The 19317-nt window shown below is 52.0% G+C and overlaps 1 protein-coding gene across 3 annotated transcripts in view; it reads left to right on the top strand.

The window, feature by feature from the left end:
• Positions 1-19317, top strand: part of FAAP100 (FA core complex associated protein 100) — a 188367-nt gene that overhangs the window by 23361 nt on the left and 145689 nt on the right. For all 3 annotated transcript variants that reach the window (XM_075350697.1, XM_075350696.1, XM_075350698.1), the window contains exon 2: positions 14312-14497. In XM_075350697.1, coding sequence (XP_075206812.1) covers positions 14345-14497 — 153 coding nt within the window. In that variant the 5' untranslated portion in view covers positions 14312-14344. The remainder of the gene's footprint in view (positions 1-14311; positions 14498-19317) is intronic.

Below are 19317 nucleotides of genomic sequence, written 5' to 3' on the forward strand. Positions count from 1 at the left end.
TGACAGCCACCCCGGTGATCGGTGAGTATGTAGCGCTTGCTCCTACCCCTTTGCGTCGGATTCTGGTCCCCATGGACTTTATATGGGGACCACCATCTAGCCAGATACCATGGATCAATCCCCCGCAGACCCCAAGTCAGCGAGGGATTGATCTGCCAGTCCTCCGAAATGCATGGACAAAACGCGAGTAACGCAAAGAATAATTGACATGGAATAATTGACATGCTGCCTCTATTTTCTGCACCCAAAACTGCAGGCAAAAAAGAGCAACGTGCGCATAACTTTTCTGAATTTTCCTAGACTTCGCTGGGGAAAGACGCATGCCGTTTAGGATAACAAACTGCACCCAAAAACGTGGCAAAAATTGCAGTGTGCGCATAAGGCCTTATTGTGCAGCATATGGGCTCATTCACACAACTGTTTTTCACAGATATCACTGGTACATATAATTGCCTATGGGGTAGTTCTCTTGTCTGATTTTTTTTTATATATATACATATATATATATACATACATATATATAGATATATATATATTTCCCTTGAACTGAAGACTTGTCTGATATTAATCCAAGTGTTGGCTAAAACTCATCAATGCACATCTGTATGAGGCCATGTGCACATGGGTATTTGTTGAATTTTATCCTCAGTATTTTTTAGCAAAAACCAGGAGTGGAACAATCAGGCTGGGGCCACACGAACATTAATGCAAGTGCATCGCATGACACTCAGCTCCCGCTCTGCTGTGAGTGTAAGCCAAGTATCATACCACTGTGATGCGATCCTGCGATGCGAACAGCCGCGGAGGAGAGGGCAGGACTAATCTCCCTATCTTCTCCATTGTCAGTTGATGTGATTATCACACTGCACTCCGCTGTAATGCAAGTGCAATACGAGGTTTCTTTTGCACCCATAGAGTTGTATGGGTGCGAGAGAAAACAAATTGGATTACAACCACAGCATGCTGCGATCGTTTTCTCGGTCTGATTAGGGCTGAGAAAAAAATTGCTCATCATGGAAGCTGCCCTATAGAGTAACCTTGGTCCAGGAAGAGTGCAATTTTTTTTTTATCACATTCCACTTGTTCCGATATATACTCGCCATGTGTCCTTAGCTCCTTTTTTTTCCCTTCATCTGAGAAAAACTGATGAAATTGATCAGAAAAATGCAGATGGAACTCAGACCGTTTTTCTCATACTAGAAAATAAGTGACGTCTGAATGAGCTCTAAATGATAAGACGACTTTATCCTTCAGGTCAGTATAATTACGGCAACACCAGATTTATTATATTTTTTATTATTTCTTTGTCGCTCCATTGGGAGACCCAGACAATTGGGTGTATAGCTTCTGCCTCCGGAGGCCACACAAAGTATTACACTTAAAAGTGTAAAGCCCCTCCCCTTCTGCCTATACACCCCCCGTGCATCACGGGTTCCTCAGTTTTCATGCTTTGTGCGAAGGAGGCAGACATCCACGCATAGCTCCACAGCTTAGTCAGCAGCAGCTGCTGACTATGTCGGATGGAAGAAAAGAGGGCCCATAACAGGGCCCCCAGCATGCTCCCTTCTCACCCCACTCTTGTCGGCGGTGTTGTTAAGGTTGAGGTATCCATTGCGGGTACGGAGGCTGGAGCCCACATGCTGTTTTCCTTCCCCATCCCTTTAGGGCTCTGGGTGAAGTGGGATCCTAATCGGTCTCCAGGCACTGAGACCGTGCTCCATCCATAGCCCTTGGGGACTCTGCTGGACAAGGAGCCGAGTATCGTCAGGGACAAGGCCCTGCTACTTTGAGGTACTCTGTGTCCCCGTGGGGACCGCGCACAGAAACACTCCAGCATTGCTGGGTGTGTTAGTGCGCCGGGGACCGCAGCGCTGACCGCGCTTGTGCCATCACACACTGCAGCGTGACTGGGTGTGTTAGTTTACTGGGGACTACCGCGCTGACCGCGCGCTGCCATTTCACACTGCAGCGCGCCTGGGAGTGTTAGTACGCCGGGGACTACCGCGCCGACCGCGCTTATACGCCGGCCGCGCTTATAACTTTAGTCCCCGGCTTTTGCGGCCTAGTCTCACTCTTTTCCCGCCCCCAGGCCTGCCAGTCAGGGGAAGGGCGAGACGCTGTACAGGACGTCAGCGCTGAGGGCTGGAACGTGCTTTGCATACTCCACCCCCCTCACTGTGCACAGTGGGGCACCAGATTCCCGCACTTTCTAGGGCACGCCCACGGCCCCCTCCTCTCCTCAGGACGCCGGCAGCCATTCCTGTCAGCTCTTCTGACGCTGGAGAGGGGAGACAAGCTCTGGGAGACCCAGGCAGGGATTCTGGTGATCACACAACCGCTTTGAGCGGGCGGTAAGCAGCACCTGAGGTGCTGGCCCCACTAGTGCAGAAGTGTACATATAGATTATATGCTTATAGGCTATACTTTACACTGTATGGTGCACGGTTGATTTTTGGCTATATACCCTCCTGGATTGCTCAGAGGAGACAACGGCATGTCGTCCACAAAAAGCAAGGGTGCCAAAGCACAGGCTTACTATGCTGCCTGCGCCGCATGTACGGCTATACTACCGGCAGGTTCCACTGACCCTCATTGTGTGCAATGCTCGGCCCCTGTGGCACTTACTCAGCCGGAGCCTCTGCTAAGGGTGGCCCAGGGGGAACCACCTGCTAACACTGTCCAGGTGACGGGGACGGAGTTTGCAGTTTTTACTGATAGATTTTCTGAGACTATGGCTAAGATATTAGAAGCCTTGCAGTCCAGACCGGTATCTCAGACCATGGGCACTGTGGAATCATTGCACCCTGGTCCCCCTCAGTTGGAGCAACAATGTCCTCCCGGGGTGTCTCATAGATCCCAGGGTGAGGTCTCTGACACGGACCGCAGCCCCAGACCGCCTAAGCGAGCTCGCTGGGAAATTCCCTCGACATCATCACATTGTTCAGGGTCTCAGCGGGAGGACTCTCTGTATGATGAAGCGGAGGTAGCTGATCAGGATTCTGATCCTGAGGCCGCTCTCAACCTTGATACTCCTGATGGGGACGCCATAGTGAATGATCTTATCGCGTCCATCAAATGTTGGATATTTCTCCCTCAGCTCCTCCAGTGGAGGAGTCAGCTTCTCAGCAGGAGAAATTCCGTTTCAGGTTTCCCAAGCGTACAACGAGTATGTTTCTGGACCACTCTGACTTCAGAGAGGCAGTCCAGAAACACCGAGCTTGTCCAGATAAGCGTTTTTCCAAGCGCTTTAAGGATACACGTTATCCCTTCCCCCCTGACGTGGTCAAGGGCTGGACTCAGTGTCCCAAGGTGGATCCTCCAATCTCCAGACTGGCGGCTAGATCCATAGTTGCAGTGGAAGATGGGGCTTCACTCAAGGATGCCACTGACAGACAGATGGAGCTCTGGTTGAAATCCATCTATGAAGCTATCGGCGCGTCTTTTGCTCCAGCATTCGCAGCCGTATGTGCACTCCAAGCTATCTCAGCGGGTCAAGCGCAAATTGACGCAATCACACGTACGTCTGCGCCGCAAGTGGCGTCCATAACCTCTCAGACGTCGGCATTTGCGTCCTACGCTATTAATGCTGTCCTGGACTCTGCGAGCCGTACGGCGGTTGCATCCGACAATTCGGTGGCAATACGCAGGGCCTTGTGGCTACGGGAATGGAAGGCAGATTCGGCTTCCAAAAAGTGCTTAACCAGTTTGCCATTTTCTGGCAACCGTTTGTTTGGTGAGCGATTGGATGAAATCATCAAACAATCCAAGGGAAAGGATACATCCTTACCCCAGGCCAAACCAAACATACCCCAACAGAGGAGGGGACAGTCGAGGTTTCGGTCCTTTCGGGGCGCGGGCAGGTCCCAATTCTCCTCGTCCAAAAGGCCTCAGAAGGATCAGAGGAACTCCGATTCATGGCGGTCTAAGTCACGTCCTAAAAAGACCGCCGGAGGTGCCGCTACCAAGGCGGCTTCCTCATGACTTTCGGCCTCCTCACACCGCATCCTCGGTCGGTGGCAGGCTCTCCCGCTTTTGCGACACCTGGCTGCCACAGGTAAAAAACCGTTGGGTGAGAGACATTCTGTCTCACGGTTACAAGATAGAGTTCACCTCTCGTCCTCCGACTCGATTCTTCAGAACATCTCCGCCTCCCGAGCGAGCCGATGCTCTTCTGCAGGCGGTGAGCACTCTGAAGGCGGAAGGAGTGGTGGTCCCGGTTCCTCTTCAGCAACAGGGTCACGGTTTTTACTCCAACCTGTTTGTGGTTCCAAAGAAGGACGGGTCTTTCCGTCCTGTCCTGGACCTAAAACTGCTGAACAAACACGTAAAGACCAGGCGGTTCCGGATGGAATCCCTCCGCTCCGTCATCGCCTCAATGTCCCAAGGAGACTTCCTTGCATCGATCGATATCAAAGATGCTTATCTCCACGTACCGATTGCTCCAGAGCATCAGCGCTTCCTGCGCTTCGCCATAGGAGACGAACACCTTCAGTTCGCGGCACTGCCGTTCGGCCTGGCGACAGCCCCACGGGTTTTCACCAAGGTCATGGCTACAGTAGTTGCGGTCCTCCACTCTCAGGGTCACTCGGTGATCCCTTACTTAGACGATCTGCTGGTCAAGGCACCCTCTCAAGAGGCATGCCAACACAGCCTCAACGCTACTCTGGAGACTCTCCAGAGTTTCGGGTGGATCATCAATTTTCCAAAGTCAAATCTGACACCGGCCCAATCGCTGACATATCTTGGCATGGAGTTTCATACCCTCTCAGCGATGGTAATGCTCCCGCTGAACAAACAGCGGTCACTGCAGACAGGGTTGCAATCTCTCCTTCAAGGTCAGTCACACCCCTTGAGGCGCCTCATGCACTTCCTAGGGAAGATGGTGGCAGCAATGGAGGCAGTCCCTTTCGCGCAGTTTCACCTGCGTCCTCTTCAATGGGACATCCTACGCAAATGGGACAGGAAGTCGACGTCCCTCGACAGGAACGTCTCCCTCTCTCAGGCAGCCAAAGCTTCCCTTCGGTGGTGGCTTCTTCCCACTTCATTGTCGAAGGGGAAATCCTTCCTACCCCCATCCTGGGCGGTGGTCACGACGGACGCGAGTCTGTCAGGGTGGGGAGCAGTCTTTCTCCACCACAGGGCTCAGGGTACGTGGACTCAGCAGGAGTCCTCCCTTCAGATCAATGTTCTGGAGATCAGGGCAGTGTATCTTGCCCTAAAAGCGTTCCAGCAGTGGCTGGAAGGCAAGCAGATCCAAATTCAGTCGGACAACTCCACAGCGGTGGCTTACATCAACCACCAAGGCGGAACACGCAGTCGGCAAGCCTTCCAGGAAGTCCGGCGGATTTTGATGTGGGTGGAAGCCACGGCCTCCACCATATCCGCAGTTCACATCCCGGGCGTAGAAAACTGGGAAGCAGACTTTCTCAGTCGCCAGGGCATGGACGCAGGGGAATGGTCCCTTCACCCGGACGTGTTTCAGGAGATCTGTTGCCGCTGGGGGATGCCGGACGTCGACCTAATGGCGTCCCGGCACAACAACAAGGTCACGGCATTCATGGCACGATCTCACGATCACAGAGCTCTGGCGGCAGACGCCTTAGTTCAGGATTGGTCGCAGTTTCAACTCCCTTATGTGTTTCCACCTCTGGCACTGTTGCCGAGAGTGTTACGCAAGATCAGGTCAGACTGCCGCCGCGCCATTCTCGTCGCTCCAGACTGGCCGAGGAGGTCGTGGTACCCGGATCTGTGGCATCTCACGGTGGGCCAACCGTGGGCACTACCAAACCGTCCAGACTTGCTGTCTCAAGGGCCGTTTTTCCATCAGAATTCTGCGGCCCTCAACCTGACTGTGTGGCCATTGAGTCCTGGATCCTAGCGTCTTCAGGGTTATCTCAAGAGGTCATTGCCACTATGAGACAGGCCAGGAAACCAACGTCTGCCAAGATCTACCACAGGACGTGGAAGATATTCCTATCTTGGTGCTCTGATCAGGGATTTTCTCCCTGGCCATTTGCATTGCCCACTTTTCTTTCCTTTCTTCAATCAGGATTGGAAAAAGGTTTGTCGCTCGGCTCCCTTAAGGGGCAAGTCTCAGCGCTCTCTGTGTTCTTTCAGAAGCGTCTTGCCAGGCTTTCTCAGGTACGCATGTTCCTGCAGGGGGTTTGTCACATTGTCCCTCCTTACAGGCGGCCGTTAGAACCCTGGGATCTGAACAGGGTTCTGATGGCCCTTCAGAAGGCACCTTTTGAGCCTTTGAAGGATATTTCTCTTTCTCGCCTTTCGCAGAAGGTGGTCTTCCTAGTAGCAGTCACATCACTTCGGAGAGTGTCTGAGCTAGCAGCGTTGTCATGCAAGGCTCCTTTCCTGGTGTTTCACCAGGACAAGGTGGTGCTGCGCCCGGTTCCGGAATTCCTTCCTAAGGTGGTATCCACCTTTCATCTCAATCAGGATATCTCCTTACCTTCTTTTTGTCCTCATCCAGTTCATCAATGTGAAAGGGATTTGCATTTGTTAGATCTGGTGAGAGCGCTCAGAATCTACATTTCCCGTACGGCGCCCCTGCGCCGCTCGGAGGCACTCTTTGTCTTTGTCGCTGGTCAGCGTAAGGGGTCACAGGCTTCCAAATCCACCCTGGCTCGGTGGATCAAGGAACCAATTGTCGAAGCCTACCGTTCTTCTGGACTTCCGGTTCCCTCAGGGCTAAAGGCCCATTCTACCAGAGCCGTGGGTGCGTCCTGGGCTTTACGGCACCAGGCTACGGCTCAGCAGGTGTGCCAGGCGGCTACCTGGTCGAGCCTGCACACTTTCACCAAACACTATCAGGTGCATACCTATGCTTCGGCGGATGCCAGCCTAGGTAGACGAGTCCTTCAGGCGGCGGTTGCCCACCTGTAGGAACGGGCCGTTTTACGGCTCTATTACGAGGTATTATTTTACCCACCCAGGGACAGCTTTTGGACGTCCCAATTGTCTGGGTCTCCCAATGGAGCGACAAAGAAGAAGGGAATTTTGTTTACTTACCGTAAATTCCTTTTCTTCTAGCTCCAATTGGGAGACCCAGCACCCGCCCTGTTGCCTTCGGGCTGTTGTTTTTTCGTATACACATGTTGTTCATGTTGAATGGTTTCAGTTCTCCGAAATTTCTTCGGATTGAAGTTACTTTAAACCAATTTATTTGCTTTCCTCCTTCTTGCTTTTGCACTAAAACTGAGGAACCCGTGATGCACGGGGGGTGTATAGGCAGAAGGGGAGGGGCTTTACACTTTTAAGTGTAATACTTTGTGTGGCCTCCGGAGGCAGAAGCTATACACCCAATTGTCTGGGTCTCCCAATTGGAGCTAGAAGAAAAGGAATTTACGGTAAGTAAACAAAATTCCCTTCTTTTCGTCCAACAGAGCTCTGAGGGTTTGTTTGTGTTGGATGAGTTTATTTTTATTGGCACAGTTTGTGTGTATATAACATTTTTTGATGGCTTATTCACATTTTTCCAAGGCTGAATGAATAACAAAACAGCATTTTAAGATTTTTTTTTTTTTTTTTACACCTTCCACTTTGCGATAAACGGTGACTGTTTTATAGATCAGGATATTCTGGAGGCATTATATACAATATGTACTTTGTTGTTGTTGTTACATAAAACATACGTTTTAGTGTCAAGTTGCTGTTTCTTCAGCGCTCTATTGGGAGACCCAGACGATTGGGGTATAGCTACTGCCCTCCGGAGGCCACACAAAGCACTACACTAAAAAGTGCAAGGCCCCTCCCCTTCTGGCTATACCCCCCCGTGGTATCACGGGTTCTCCAGTTTTCAAGCTTTGTGCGAAGGAGGTCAGACATCCATGCATAGCTCCACAGATTTTAGTCAGCAGTAGCTGCTGACTATTTCGGATGGAAGAAAAGAGGGCCCATATAGGGCCCCCAGCATGCTCCCTTCTCACCCGTTGATGGTGTTGTAAGGTTGAGGTACCTATTGCTGGTACGGAGGCTGGAGCCCACATGCTGCTTTCCTTCCACATCCCCCTGAGGGGCTCTGAGGAAGTGGGATCCTGCCGGCCTCAAAGCTCTGACGCCGGGCTCCATCCACAGACCCATTTGAACCTGCTGGATACGGAGCTGGAGTACCGTTCAGGGACATGGCCCTGCACCATTACAGGTACTCTGTGTCCCCGTACACACAGGCACAGCACACTCCAGACTTGCTGGGTGTGCTAGTGCGCCGGGGACAGTAAAGGGTTACAGTCACTGCAGCTTTGCTGAGTGACTTTGTGTATTGGGAACTACCGCGCCGGACGCTCCGGGAGCGGCGGCGCGGCTGGGACTTGTAGTTCGCCGGGGACTGGGCGCCGACCGCGCTTTTACGGCGGCGGCGCTTATAAATCCAGTCCCCGGCTTCTGCGGCCTAGTGCCGCTTCGTTCCCGCCCCCTCCCTGTCACTCAGGGAAGGGGACAGGCGCTGAGCAATCAGCAGCGCCGAGGGCTGGAGCCTTATTTACATGCTCCAGCCCTCTCACTGCACACTGTCGGACGCCGGATTCCCGCTCTGCCTTGGGGCACGCCCACGGCCCGCCCCTCCTCACACGAGCTGGGGAAGAAGCCGGCAGCCATTACTGCAGTCCGAGCTCGGACTTTCAGCAACCAGGCAGGACGGTGGCGACCATACACCCGCTTATAGGCGGGCGGTAAGCGGCACACATAGTGCTGACCACAATATATACTGCAGTGTGTACATGTGTTGTTTTTAACTGCATAGGTCGCTATATGCCCGCTTGGGGAGCGACACATCAGCAGCAGGAAAGCAGGTGTGCTAAGGCACAGGCTTTCTAGGCTGCTTGTATTGCACGACTGAGGTGTTCATTTGTGTTTATGCTTATATGCTATACATTGCACTGTACAGTCGCTAGTCTTAGCTATATTCTCCTGGAATGGCTAGACTACAGCAGCAGAAAACCAAGGGTGCTGGGGCACAGGTTTTTTTCTATGCTGCTTGTATTGCATGGGCTGCAGTGTGCATTTGTACTTGTGCTTGTATGCTATACATTGCACTGTATGGTCACTCTTCTGGGCTATATTCCCCTGGATGACCAGTCTACAGCAGCAGAAGAGCTGGGGTGCCAGGGCACAGGCTTCTATGCTGCTTGTATTGCATGTGCTGCAGTGTTCTTTTGTACTGTAGGGTCACTCTTCTGGGCTATATTCCCCTAGATGACTAGTATACAGCAGCAGAAGAGCAGGGGTGCCAGGGCACAGGCTTCTATGCTGCTTGTATTGCTTGTGCTGCAGTGGTCATTTGTACTTTATGCCTGTATGCTATACATTGCACTGTACGGTCACCAATCTTGGCTATATACTTCTAGATAGCTAGTCGGCAGCGGCAAAAAAGCAACACAGATTTTCAGTGCTGTTTTTACTACATGGGATGCTGTTCATGACACCGTCCCATTGTGTGCCTGCTCCCCTGTAGCACGTCGTCTGCCGGGGTCTCTAGCACTTCGTCTGCCGGGGTCTCTACTAGTCGTGGCCAAAGAAACCACCTGTCAACCCTGTCCATGGACAGGGACGGAGTAGTCATAATATAGAGACTTGCAGTCCAGACAGGCCATGGGCAATCTACTTGACCAAAAGGCAGCTCTTCAGGGCTTTGATCCTGACATCGCTCTCAATCCGGATACACCGGGTGGTAACGCCATACGGAATGATCCTATACCGTCCATCAATGGAAGGTTGGATCTTTCTCCCTCAGCTCCCCCAGTGGAGATAGGAGACGAACAGGAGAAGTCCTTTTTCAGTATCTCACACAGATATTGAGTATTTTTCTGGCCACGCTGACTTCAGAGAAGCAGTCCAGGAACACCACGCTTACCAGATAAGCGTCTTCTCCAAACGTTTTTTAGGATACACGTTATCCCTTTTCCCCTGACGTGGTCAGCGCTGGACCCAGGGTCCAAAGGTGGATTCTCCAATCTCCAGGCTTGCATCTAGAGCCATAGTTGCACTGGAGATGGGGCTTCACTTAAAGATGCCATTCACAGACAGATGGACTCTGGTTGAAATCTGTCTAGGAAGCTATCGGCGTGTCGGTTGCTCCGGCATCCACAGCCGTATAGGCAACCTAACCTTTTCAGCTGTTCTTGCACAGCTGGCCTTGAGCACAGGGACATCTGTACCGCAGAGGCGTCCGTAACCCCGCAATGTCTGCACTGCGACTTACCCTGTTTATACTGTCCTAAAAGTACAGTCGAGGTTTCGGTCCTTCCCAAGCTCCGGCAGGTCCCAATTGTCCTCGTGCAAAAAGGGCTACAAAACCTCAGACGGGCTCAGATTCCGGCCGGGCTCAATCACGCCCAAGGAAGGCAGTCGGAGGAACCGCTACCAAGGCGGCCTCCTCAGGACTCTCAGCTCTCTCTCTCTCCGCATCCGCGGTTGATGGCAGACTCCTCCGCCTTTGGCGACGTTTAGCTGCCACAGGTCACAGACCGGTGGGTGACGGACATTGTGCTCACGTGCACAGGACAGTGTTCTGTTCTCGTCCTCCGACTCCATTCTTCAGAACGGCCCCACCCCCCACCGAGCAGATGCCCTGCTGCAGGCGGTGGACGCTCTAAGAGCAGAAGGAGTGGTGATCCCTGTCCCCCCTCAGGAACGAGGGCGAGGGTTTGTACTCCAATCTCTTTGTGGCTCCAAAAAAGGACGGTTCCTTCCGTCCTGTTCTGGTCCTGAAACTGCTCAACGAGCATGCGAACGCCAGGCGGTTCCGGATGGGATCCCTCCGATCCGTCATTGCCTCAATGTCTCGAGGAGACTTCCTTGCCTCAACAGACATCAAAGATGACTATCTCCACGTGCCAATTGCTACGGAACACCAACGTTTTCTACGTTTTGTGATAGGAGACGAACATCTTCAGTTCGTAGCTCTGCCATTCAGTCTGGCGACAGCCCCACGGGTGTTCACCAAGGTCATGGCAGCAGTGGTAGCAGTCTTGCACTCTCAGGGACACCCGGTGATCCCGTACTTGGACGATCTACTCGTCAAAGCACCCTCTCTCGAGGCATGCCAACGCAGCCTGAATGTTACGCTGGAGACTCTCCAGACTTTCGGGTGGATCATCAATTTGGCAAGGTCAAATCTGTCTCCGACTCAATCACTAACGTATCTCGGCATGGAGTTTCATTCTCTATCAGCAATAGTGAAGCTTCCGCTGAACAAGCAGCGTTCACTGCAGACAGAGGTGCAGTCTCTCCTTCAAGGCCAGTCGCACCCCTTAAGGCGCCTCATACACTTCCTAAGGAAGATGGTGGCAGCCATCGAGGCAGTTCCCTTTGCGCATTTTCATCTGCGCCAACTGCAATGGGACATTCTCCGCCAATGGAACGGGCAGTCAACCTCTCTGGACAGGAAAGTCTCCCTTTCCCAGACGGCCGAGGACTATCTGCAATAGTGGCTTATTCCCACCTCATAGTGGTCACGACAGATGCGAGTCTGTCAGGGTGGGGAGCAGTTTGTCTCCGCCACATGGCTCAGGGGACGTGGACTCAGCAGGAGTCCACCCTTCAGATCAATGTTCTGGAAATCGGGGCAGGGTATCTTACCCTACTAGCTTTCCAGAAGTGGCTAGAAAGAGAGCAGATCCGAATCCAGTCGGACATCTCCACAGCGGTGGCATACATCAACCACCAAGAAGGGACGCGCAGTCAGCAAGCCTTCCAGGAAGTCCGGCGAATCCTCATGTGGGTGGAGGACACAGCATCCACCATATCCGCAGTTCACATCCCGGGCGTAGAAAACTGGGAAGCAGACTTCCTCAGTCGCCAGGGTATGGACGCGGGGGAATGGTCCCTTCACCCGGACGTGTTTCAGGAAATCTGTTGCCGCTGGGGGGTGCCGGACGTCGACCTAATGGCGTCTCGGCACACCAACAAGGTCCCGGCATTTATGGCACGATCGCGCGATCACAGAGCTCTGGCGACAGACGCCTTAGTGCAAGATTGGTCGCAGTTCCGGCTCACATATGTGTTTCCACCTCTGGCACTCTTGCCCAGAGTACTGCGCAAAAATCAGATCCGATTGCAGCCGCGTCATACTCGTCGCCCCGGACTGGCCGAGGAGATCGTGGTATCCGGATCTGTGGCATCTCACGGTCGGTCGACCGTGGTCACTGCCAGACCGACCAGACTTACTGTCCCAAGGGCCGTTTTTCCATCAGAATTCTGCGGCCCTGAACCTGACTGTGTGGCCATTGAGTCCTGGATCCTAGCGTCCGCAGGATTATCTCAAGGAGTCGTAGCCACAATGAGACAAGCTAGGAAGTCAACGTCTGCTAAGATCTACCACAGAACGTGGAAGATTTTCTTATCCTGGTGCTCTGCACAGAGAGTATCCCCTTGGCCATTTGCATTGCCCACCTTTCTTTCCTTCCTGCAATCGGGGTTGGAAAAGGGCTTGTCGCTCAGCTCCCTTAAAGGGCAAGTCTCGGCACTATCCGTGTTTTTTCAGAAGCGTCTAGCACGTCTTCCTAAGGTGCGCACGTTCCTGCAGGGGGTCTGTCATATTGTGCCCCCGTACAGGCGGCCGTTAGATCCATGGGATCTGAACAGGGTACTAGTTGCTCTCCAGAAGCCGCCTTTCGAGCCTCTGAAGGAAGTTTCCTTTTCTCGCCTGTCACAGAAAGTGGCGTTTCTTGTGGCGATCACATCGCTTCGGCGAGTGTCGGAGCTGGCAGCTCTGTCATCCAAGGCTCCCTTCCTGGTGTTCCACCAGGACAAGGTAGTGCTGTGCCCCATTCCGGAGTTTCTCCCTAAGGTCGTATCCTCGTTTCATCTTAATCAGGATATATCCTTGCCTTCCTTTTGTCCTCATCCGGTTCACCGGTATGAAAAGGACTTACGTTTGCTAGATCTGGTGAGAGCACTCAGAATCTACATTTTCCGCACGGCGCCCATGCGCCGTTCCGATGCACTTTTTGTCCTTGTCGCTGGTCCGCGCAAGGGGTTGCAGGCTTCTAAAGCCACCCTGGCTCGATGGATCAAAGAACCAATTCTAGAGGTCTACCGTTCTGCGGGGCTTCCGGTTCCTTCAGGGTTAAAAGTCCACTCAACCAGAGCCGTGGGTGCGTCCTGGGCATTACGACACCAGGCTTCGGCTCAACAAGTGTGCCAGGCAGCTACCTGGTCGAGTCTGCACATTTTCACCAAGCATTATCAGGTGCATACCTGTGCTTCGGCGGATGCCAGCTTAGGTAGAAGAGTCCTGCAGGCGGCAGTGACACCCCCGTAGGGGAGGGCTGTTTTGCAGCTCTAACATGAGGTATCTCTTTACCCACCCAGGGACAGCTTTTGGACGTCCCAATCGTCTGGGTCTCCCAATAGAGCGCTGAAGAAGAAGGGAATTTTGTTACTTACCGTAAATTCCTTTTCTTCTAGCTCTTATTGGGAGACCCAGCACCCGCCCTGTTGTCCTTCGGGATTGTTTTGTTGTTTGCGGGTACACATGTTGTTCATGTTGAACGGTTTTTCAGTTCTCCGACGTTATTCGGAGTTAATTTGTTTAAACCAGTTATTGGCTTCCTCCTTCTTGCTTTGGCACTAAAACTGGAGAACCCGTGATACCACGGGGGGGTATAGCCAGAAGGGGAGGGGCCTTGCACTTTTTAGTGTAGTGCTTTGTGTGGCCTCCGGAGGGCAGTAGCTATACCCCAATCGTCTGGGTCTCCCAATAAGAGCTAGAAGAAAAGGAATTTACGGTAAGTAACAAAATTCCCTTCTTTGTTTTTTTTTAAATACCTTTTTTTTGTTACTTATTTCCATTTGGTACTCTAAAATTTTAGAGTTTGATATCCTGTACTGTATTGCAGCAGTCCTTTAAGTTTTGCACTGACATTTTAGCCTTTTTGACTATAGGCGTCTAAACCCCAAGATCATGATAACCATCGAGGCTCTGTGATTTCATCGTGTTGGTGGCGTTAAGAGGGAGCCCCCTCCTTTTGATAACCATCTAAGTGCCGCTGCTGCTATTGACAGCAGCATCTAGGATTAATTGTTTGTGATCATTGCTGAGGGCAGCAGGGAGTCAGCTATAAGTTTTTACAGCTGACTCCCGCTACATTACTTATTTCTCAGTGCCATAAAAAAGCTGCATTGAGGAAGAAGACCCTATTATGACATCTGTAAATAGGCATATCAGCAGGCATTATTGGGGGGATAGGCCACTTCCGATCTTAAGGTAAACTCTTGGACATTAGTATGTTTTTTTTACCTAATGATTTGTGGAGCCATGTAATCTGAAGTATACTGATTGTTTTTCCTTTTCTTTTAGATCTTATTATTACCAGCCTGAAGTGAATGTACAATGTCTCAGATTGAGCACTTGGTTACGTTACAGAATCCTAACAGCGGTCTGTCCCGATCTCAAGCCCGAATCGTATACACGGGCACAGACGTCTATATCTGTAATGGCACCAGATATGTTTATGTGTTCAGCGCAGAGAAGAAGCAAATAACGGTGAGAAGTTCATATTCTATGCATATTCTTTAGTGGTAATTATAGAGGTCCTATCGCCAATCTGAGGCTGCTCTTTTTATTCAAGAAAACAATGGGCTGAAGCAGATAGGTGACTTTTAGCAATTCCCATCTCTTAAAAAAATTGAGTGTCCCTAATAGTCCCCCCCTATAGGGTTCCGACCCACCAGGTTGTGTGATCGGAGAATGGTATCCCACTACCCTCTGTGAAAGAGCAATATATTACATATTTCAAGATTTCTCGCTTTGAAGTAAACGAACTCTGCTAGATCCTTTACTGAGTTGTTACTGATCTTGGACTTTCACTATTGGGGTATGTGAATACGTTAAGTATTTGCTGAAGTCATTTTTGCTGCAAATGCGTAAGTGTTGGCAGAAAATATGCAGCATAAAATACGCTTGTTTTCGTCACATTTTCTATGCGCTTTCCCCCCCAATTACTAGAAATGCTGAAAGAGTTGACATCCGCAGGTTTCAACCTACTTGAAGTCTGTGAGGAAAAAATAAGCAGCGTGTGCATGAGATTACAGAAATCCCATGCACTTTGGTGAAATACAAGGCTGCAATATTTGTGGTGAAAAACAATGTGAACCTATCCTAAGAGGTGCCACGGAGGTTTGTAAGATCCAGCTCTACATGCCCAGATTCTGCAATTCAGAAGTATGGACCCTCCCTGCCTTCCTTAAGAAAAACTTGATCTCTATTTATTTCTAATCCTGAACCTAATTTTTTTTAATAAGATAATGGATTGGAATGAAAATGTCTCCCGTAATGTTGTTCTTGTGTCTTTGTCTTTTTTTTTGCTTTTCTCTTGATTCTTCTTTCTCTTCCTTAGTATTTTGGTCCAACATTTACATGCTCGTCTTCCTGGTTAGGCAGTTTCTTGTGTGGTTTTTTTTCTTTGTCGCTCCTAATTGGGAGACCCAGACAATTGGGTGTATAGCTACTGCCTCCGGAGGCCACACAAAGTACTACACTTAAAAGTGTAAGGCCCCACCCCTTCTGGCTATACACCCCCCCGTGGGATCACGGGCTCCTCAGTTTTATGCTTTGTGCGAAGGAGGCCAGACATCCACGCATAGCTCCACTGTTTAGTCAGCAGCAGCTGCTGACTATGTCGGATGGAAGAAAAGAGGGCCCATTCTAGGGCCCCCAGCATGCTCCCTTCTCACCCCACTTTCTGTCGGCGGTGTTTGTTAAGGTTGAGGTACCCATTGCGGGTACGGAGGCTGGAGCCCACATGCTGATTCCTTCCCCATCCCCATTAGGGCTCTGGGTGAAGTGGGACTTTACCGGTCTCCGGGCACTGAGGCCGTGCTCCATCCACAGCCCCTGGAGGATCTGCTGGATACGGAGCGGAGTTTTCTCAGGGACAGGACCCTGCTCCATCAAGGTACTCCGTGTCCCCGTGCTTATCGCACGCACACTGCAGCATTGCTGGGTGTGTTAGTGCGCCGGGGTAAACAGCGCTGCTGCGCTGGTGCCGTTACTCACTACAGCTCTGCTGAGTGAGGTGACTTTGTACGATCGGCCGATCCGGCCGCTGGGGTCAGTGTTTACTGGTCGCGGCTGGGATTTGTGGTGCGCCGGGGACTTCCGCGCTGGCCGTGCATATATGACGGCCGCGCTAGATTACTACAGTCCCCGGCTTTTGCGGCCTAGTTCGTATCGTTCCCGCCCCCAGACCTGCCAGTCAGGAGGAGGGCGGGACGCTGTACAGTCCAGCAGCGTTAAGGGCTGGAGTCTGTTTTACATACTCCAGCCCTCACACTAGGCACAGGGGGACGCAGTTTCCCGCTCTTTTGTTTGGGACGCCCACGGTCCGCCCCTCTTCACAGGACGCCGGCAGCCATTCCTGCCTGCACGCTGAGCTGCAGAGGGGAGGCTGGGAGACCCAGACAAGGGATTCTACGACCTCACACCCGCTTTTCAGCGGGCGGTAAGCAGCCCTCAAGGGCTCTCCCCCACTTGTGCCATAGTGTACTTTGTATTTTGTGCTGGCAATACTTTGCACTGTACAGTCGCTGGTGGTTTTCTGCTATATACCCTCCTTAGATTTCTCAAGGAGATAACAGCATGTCGTCCGCAAAAAGCAAAAGTGCCAAGGCACGGACTTTATATGCTGCTTGTACCGCATGTGGGGCTACTCTACCGGCAGGTTCCACTGACCCCCATTGTGTGCAGTGCTCGGCCCCTGTGGCAATTGCTCAGCCGGGGCCGCTGCTAGAGGTGACCCAGGGAGAACCACCTGTAAATGCTGTCCAGGTGACAGGGACGGAGTTTGCAGCTTTTGCTGACAGATTGTCTATGACTATGTCTAAAATTCTTGAAACATTGCAGTCTAGACCAGTAACTCAGACCATGGGCACTGTTGATCCATTGCCCCCTGGTCCCCCTCAGCTGGACCACTTCCTAGCTCCGGGGGTGTCACATGCACCCCAGGGTGACGGCTCTGACTCGGACGACAGTCCCAGACAACCTAAGCGGGCTCGCTATGAGCGACCCTCAACTTCATCACACTGGTCAGGGTCCCAGCGAGACGACTCTCTGTGTGATGAGGCGGATGTAACTGATCAGGAGTCTGATGCTGGGGCCGCTCTCAATCTAGATACCCCGGATGGTGACGCCATAGTGAATGATCTATAGCGTCCATCAATAGGATGTTAGATATTTCTTCAGCGCTCTATTGGGAGACCCAGACGATTGGGGTATAGCTACTGCCCTCCGGAGGCCACACAAAGCACTACACTAAAAAGTGCAAGGCCCCTCCCCTTCTGGCTATACCCCCCCGTGGTGTCACGGGTTCTCCAGTTTTCAAGCTTTGTGCGAAGGAGGTCAGACATCCACGCATAGCTCCACAGATTTTAGTCAGCAGTAGCTGCTGACTATTTCGGATGGAAGAAAAGAGGGCCCATATAGGGCCCCCAGCATGCTCCCTTCTCACCCGTTGATGGTGTTGTAAGGTTGAGGTACCTATTGCTGGTACGGCGGCTGGAGCCCACATGCTGTTTTCCTTCCCCATCCCCCTGAGGGGCTCTGGGTGAAGTGGGATCCTGCCGGCCTCAAACCTCTGACGCCGGGCTCCATCCACAGACCCATTTGAACCTGCTGGATACGGAGCTGGAGTACCGTTCAGGGACATGGCCCTGCACCATTAACAGGTACTCTGTGTCCCCGTACACACATGGCACAGCACACTCCAGACTTGCTGGGTGTGCTAGTGCGCCGGGGACAGTAAGGGGTTACAGTCACTGCAGCCTTGCTGAGTGACTTTGTGTTTTGGGAACTACCGCGCCGGACGCTCCGGGAGCGGCGGCGCGGCTGGGACTTGTAGTTCGCCGGGGACTGGGCGCCAACCGCGCTTTTACGGCGGCGGCGCTTATAAATCCAGTCCCCGGCTTCTGCGGCCTAGTGCCGCTTCGTTCCCGCCCCCTCCCTGTCACTCAGGGAAGGGGACAGGCGCTGAGCAATCAGCAGCGCCGAGGGCTGGAGCCTTATTTACATGCTCCAGCCCTCTCACTGCACACTGTCGGACGCCGGATTCCCGCTCTGCCTTGGGGGCACGCCCACGGCCCGCCCCTCCTCACATGAGCTGGGGAAGAAGCCGGCAGCCATTACTGCAGTCCGAGCTCGGACTTTCAGCAACCAGGCAGGACGGTGGCGATCATACACCCGCTTATAGGCGGGCGGTAAGCGGCACACATAGTGCTGACCACATATAACTGCAGTGTGTACATGTGTTGTTTTTAACTGCAGGAGCGACACATCAGCAGCAGGAAAGCAGGTGTGCTGAGGCACAGGCTTTCTAGGCTGCTTGTATTGCACGACTGAGGTGTTCATTTGTGTTTATGCTTATGTGCTATACATTGCACTGTACAGTCGCTAGTCTTAGCTATATTCTCCTGGAATGGCTAGACTACAGCAGCAGAAAACCAAGGGTGCTGGGGCACAGGTTTTTTTTTCTATGCTGCTTGTATTGCATGGGCTACAGTGTGCATTTGTACTTGTGCTTGTATGCTATACATTGCACTGTATGGTCACTCTTCTGGGCCATATTCCCCTAGAGGACTAGTCTACAGCAGCAGAAGAGCTGGGGTGCCAGGGCACAGGCTTCTATGCTGCTTGTATTGCATGCGCTGCAGTGTTCATTTGTACTTGTGCTTGTAGGCTATACATTGCACTGTAGGGTCACTCTTGGCTATATTCCCCTAGATGACTAGTATACAGCAGCAGAAGAGCAGGGGTGCCAGGGCACAGGCTTCTATGCTGCTTGTATTGCTGGTGCTGCAGTGGTCATTTGTACTTTATGCCTGTATGCTATACATTGCACTGTACGGTCACCAATCTTGGCTATATACTTCTAGATAGCTAGTCGGCAGCGGCAAAAAAGCAACACAGATTTTCAGTGTTGTTTTTACTACATGGGATGCTGTTCATGACACCGTCCCATTGTGTGCATGCTCCCCTGTAGCACGTCGTCTGCGGGGGTCTCTAGCACTTCGTCTGCCGGGGTTTCTACTAGTTGTGGCCAAAGAAACCTCCTGTCAACCCTGTCCATGGACAGGGACGGAGTAGTCATAATATAGAGACTTGCAGTCCAGACAGGCCATGGGCAATCTACTTGACCAAAAGGCAGCTCTTCAGGGCTTTGATACTGACATCGCTATCGATCCGGATACACCGGGTGGGAACGCCATACGGAATGTCCTATACCGTCCATCAATGGAAGGTTGGATCTTTCTCCCTCAGCTCCCCCAGTGGAGATAGGAGATGAACAGGAGAAGTTCCTTTTTCAGTATCTC

Source organism: Anomaloglossus baeobatrachus, chromosome 5, assembly GCF_048569485.1.
Source record: "Anomaloglossus baeobatrachus isolate aAnoBae1 chromosome 5, aAnoBae1.hap1, whole genome shotgun sequence".
NCBI lineage: Eukaryota > Metazoa > Chordata > Amphibia > Anura > Aromobatidae > Anomaloglossus > Anomaloglossus baeobatrachus.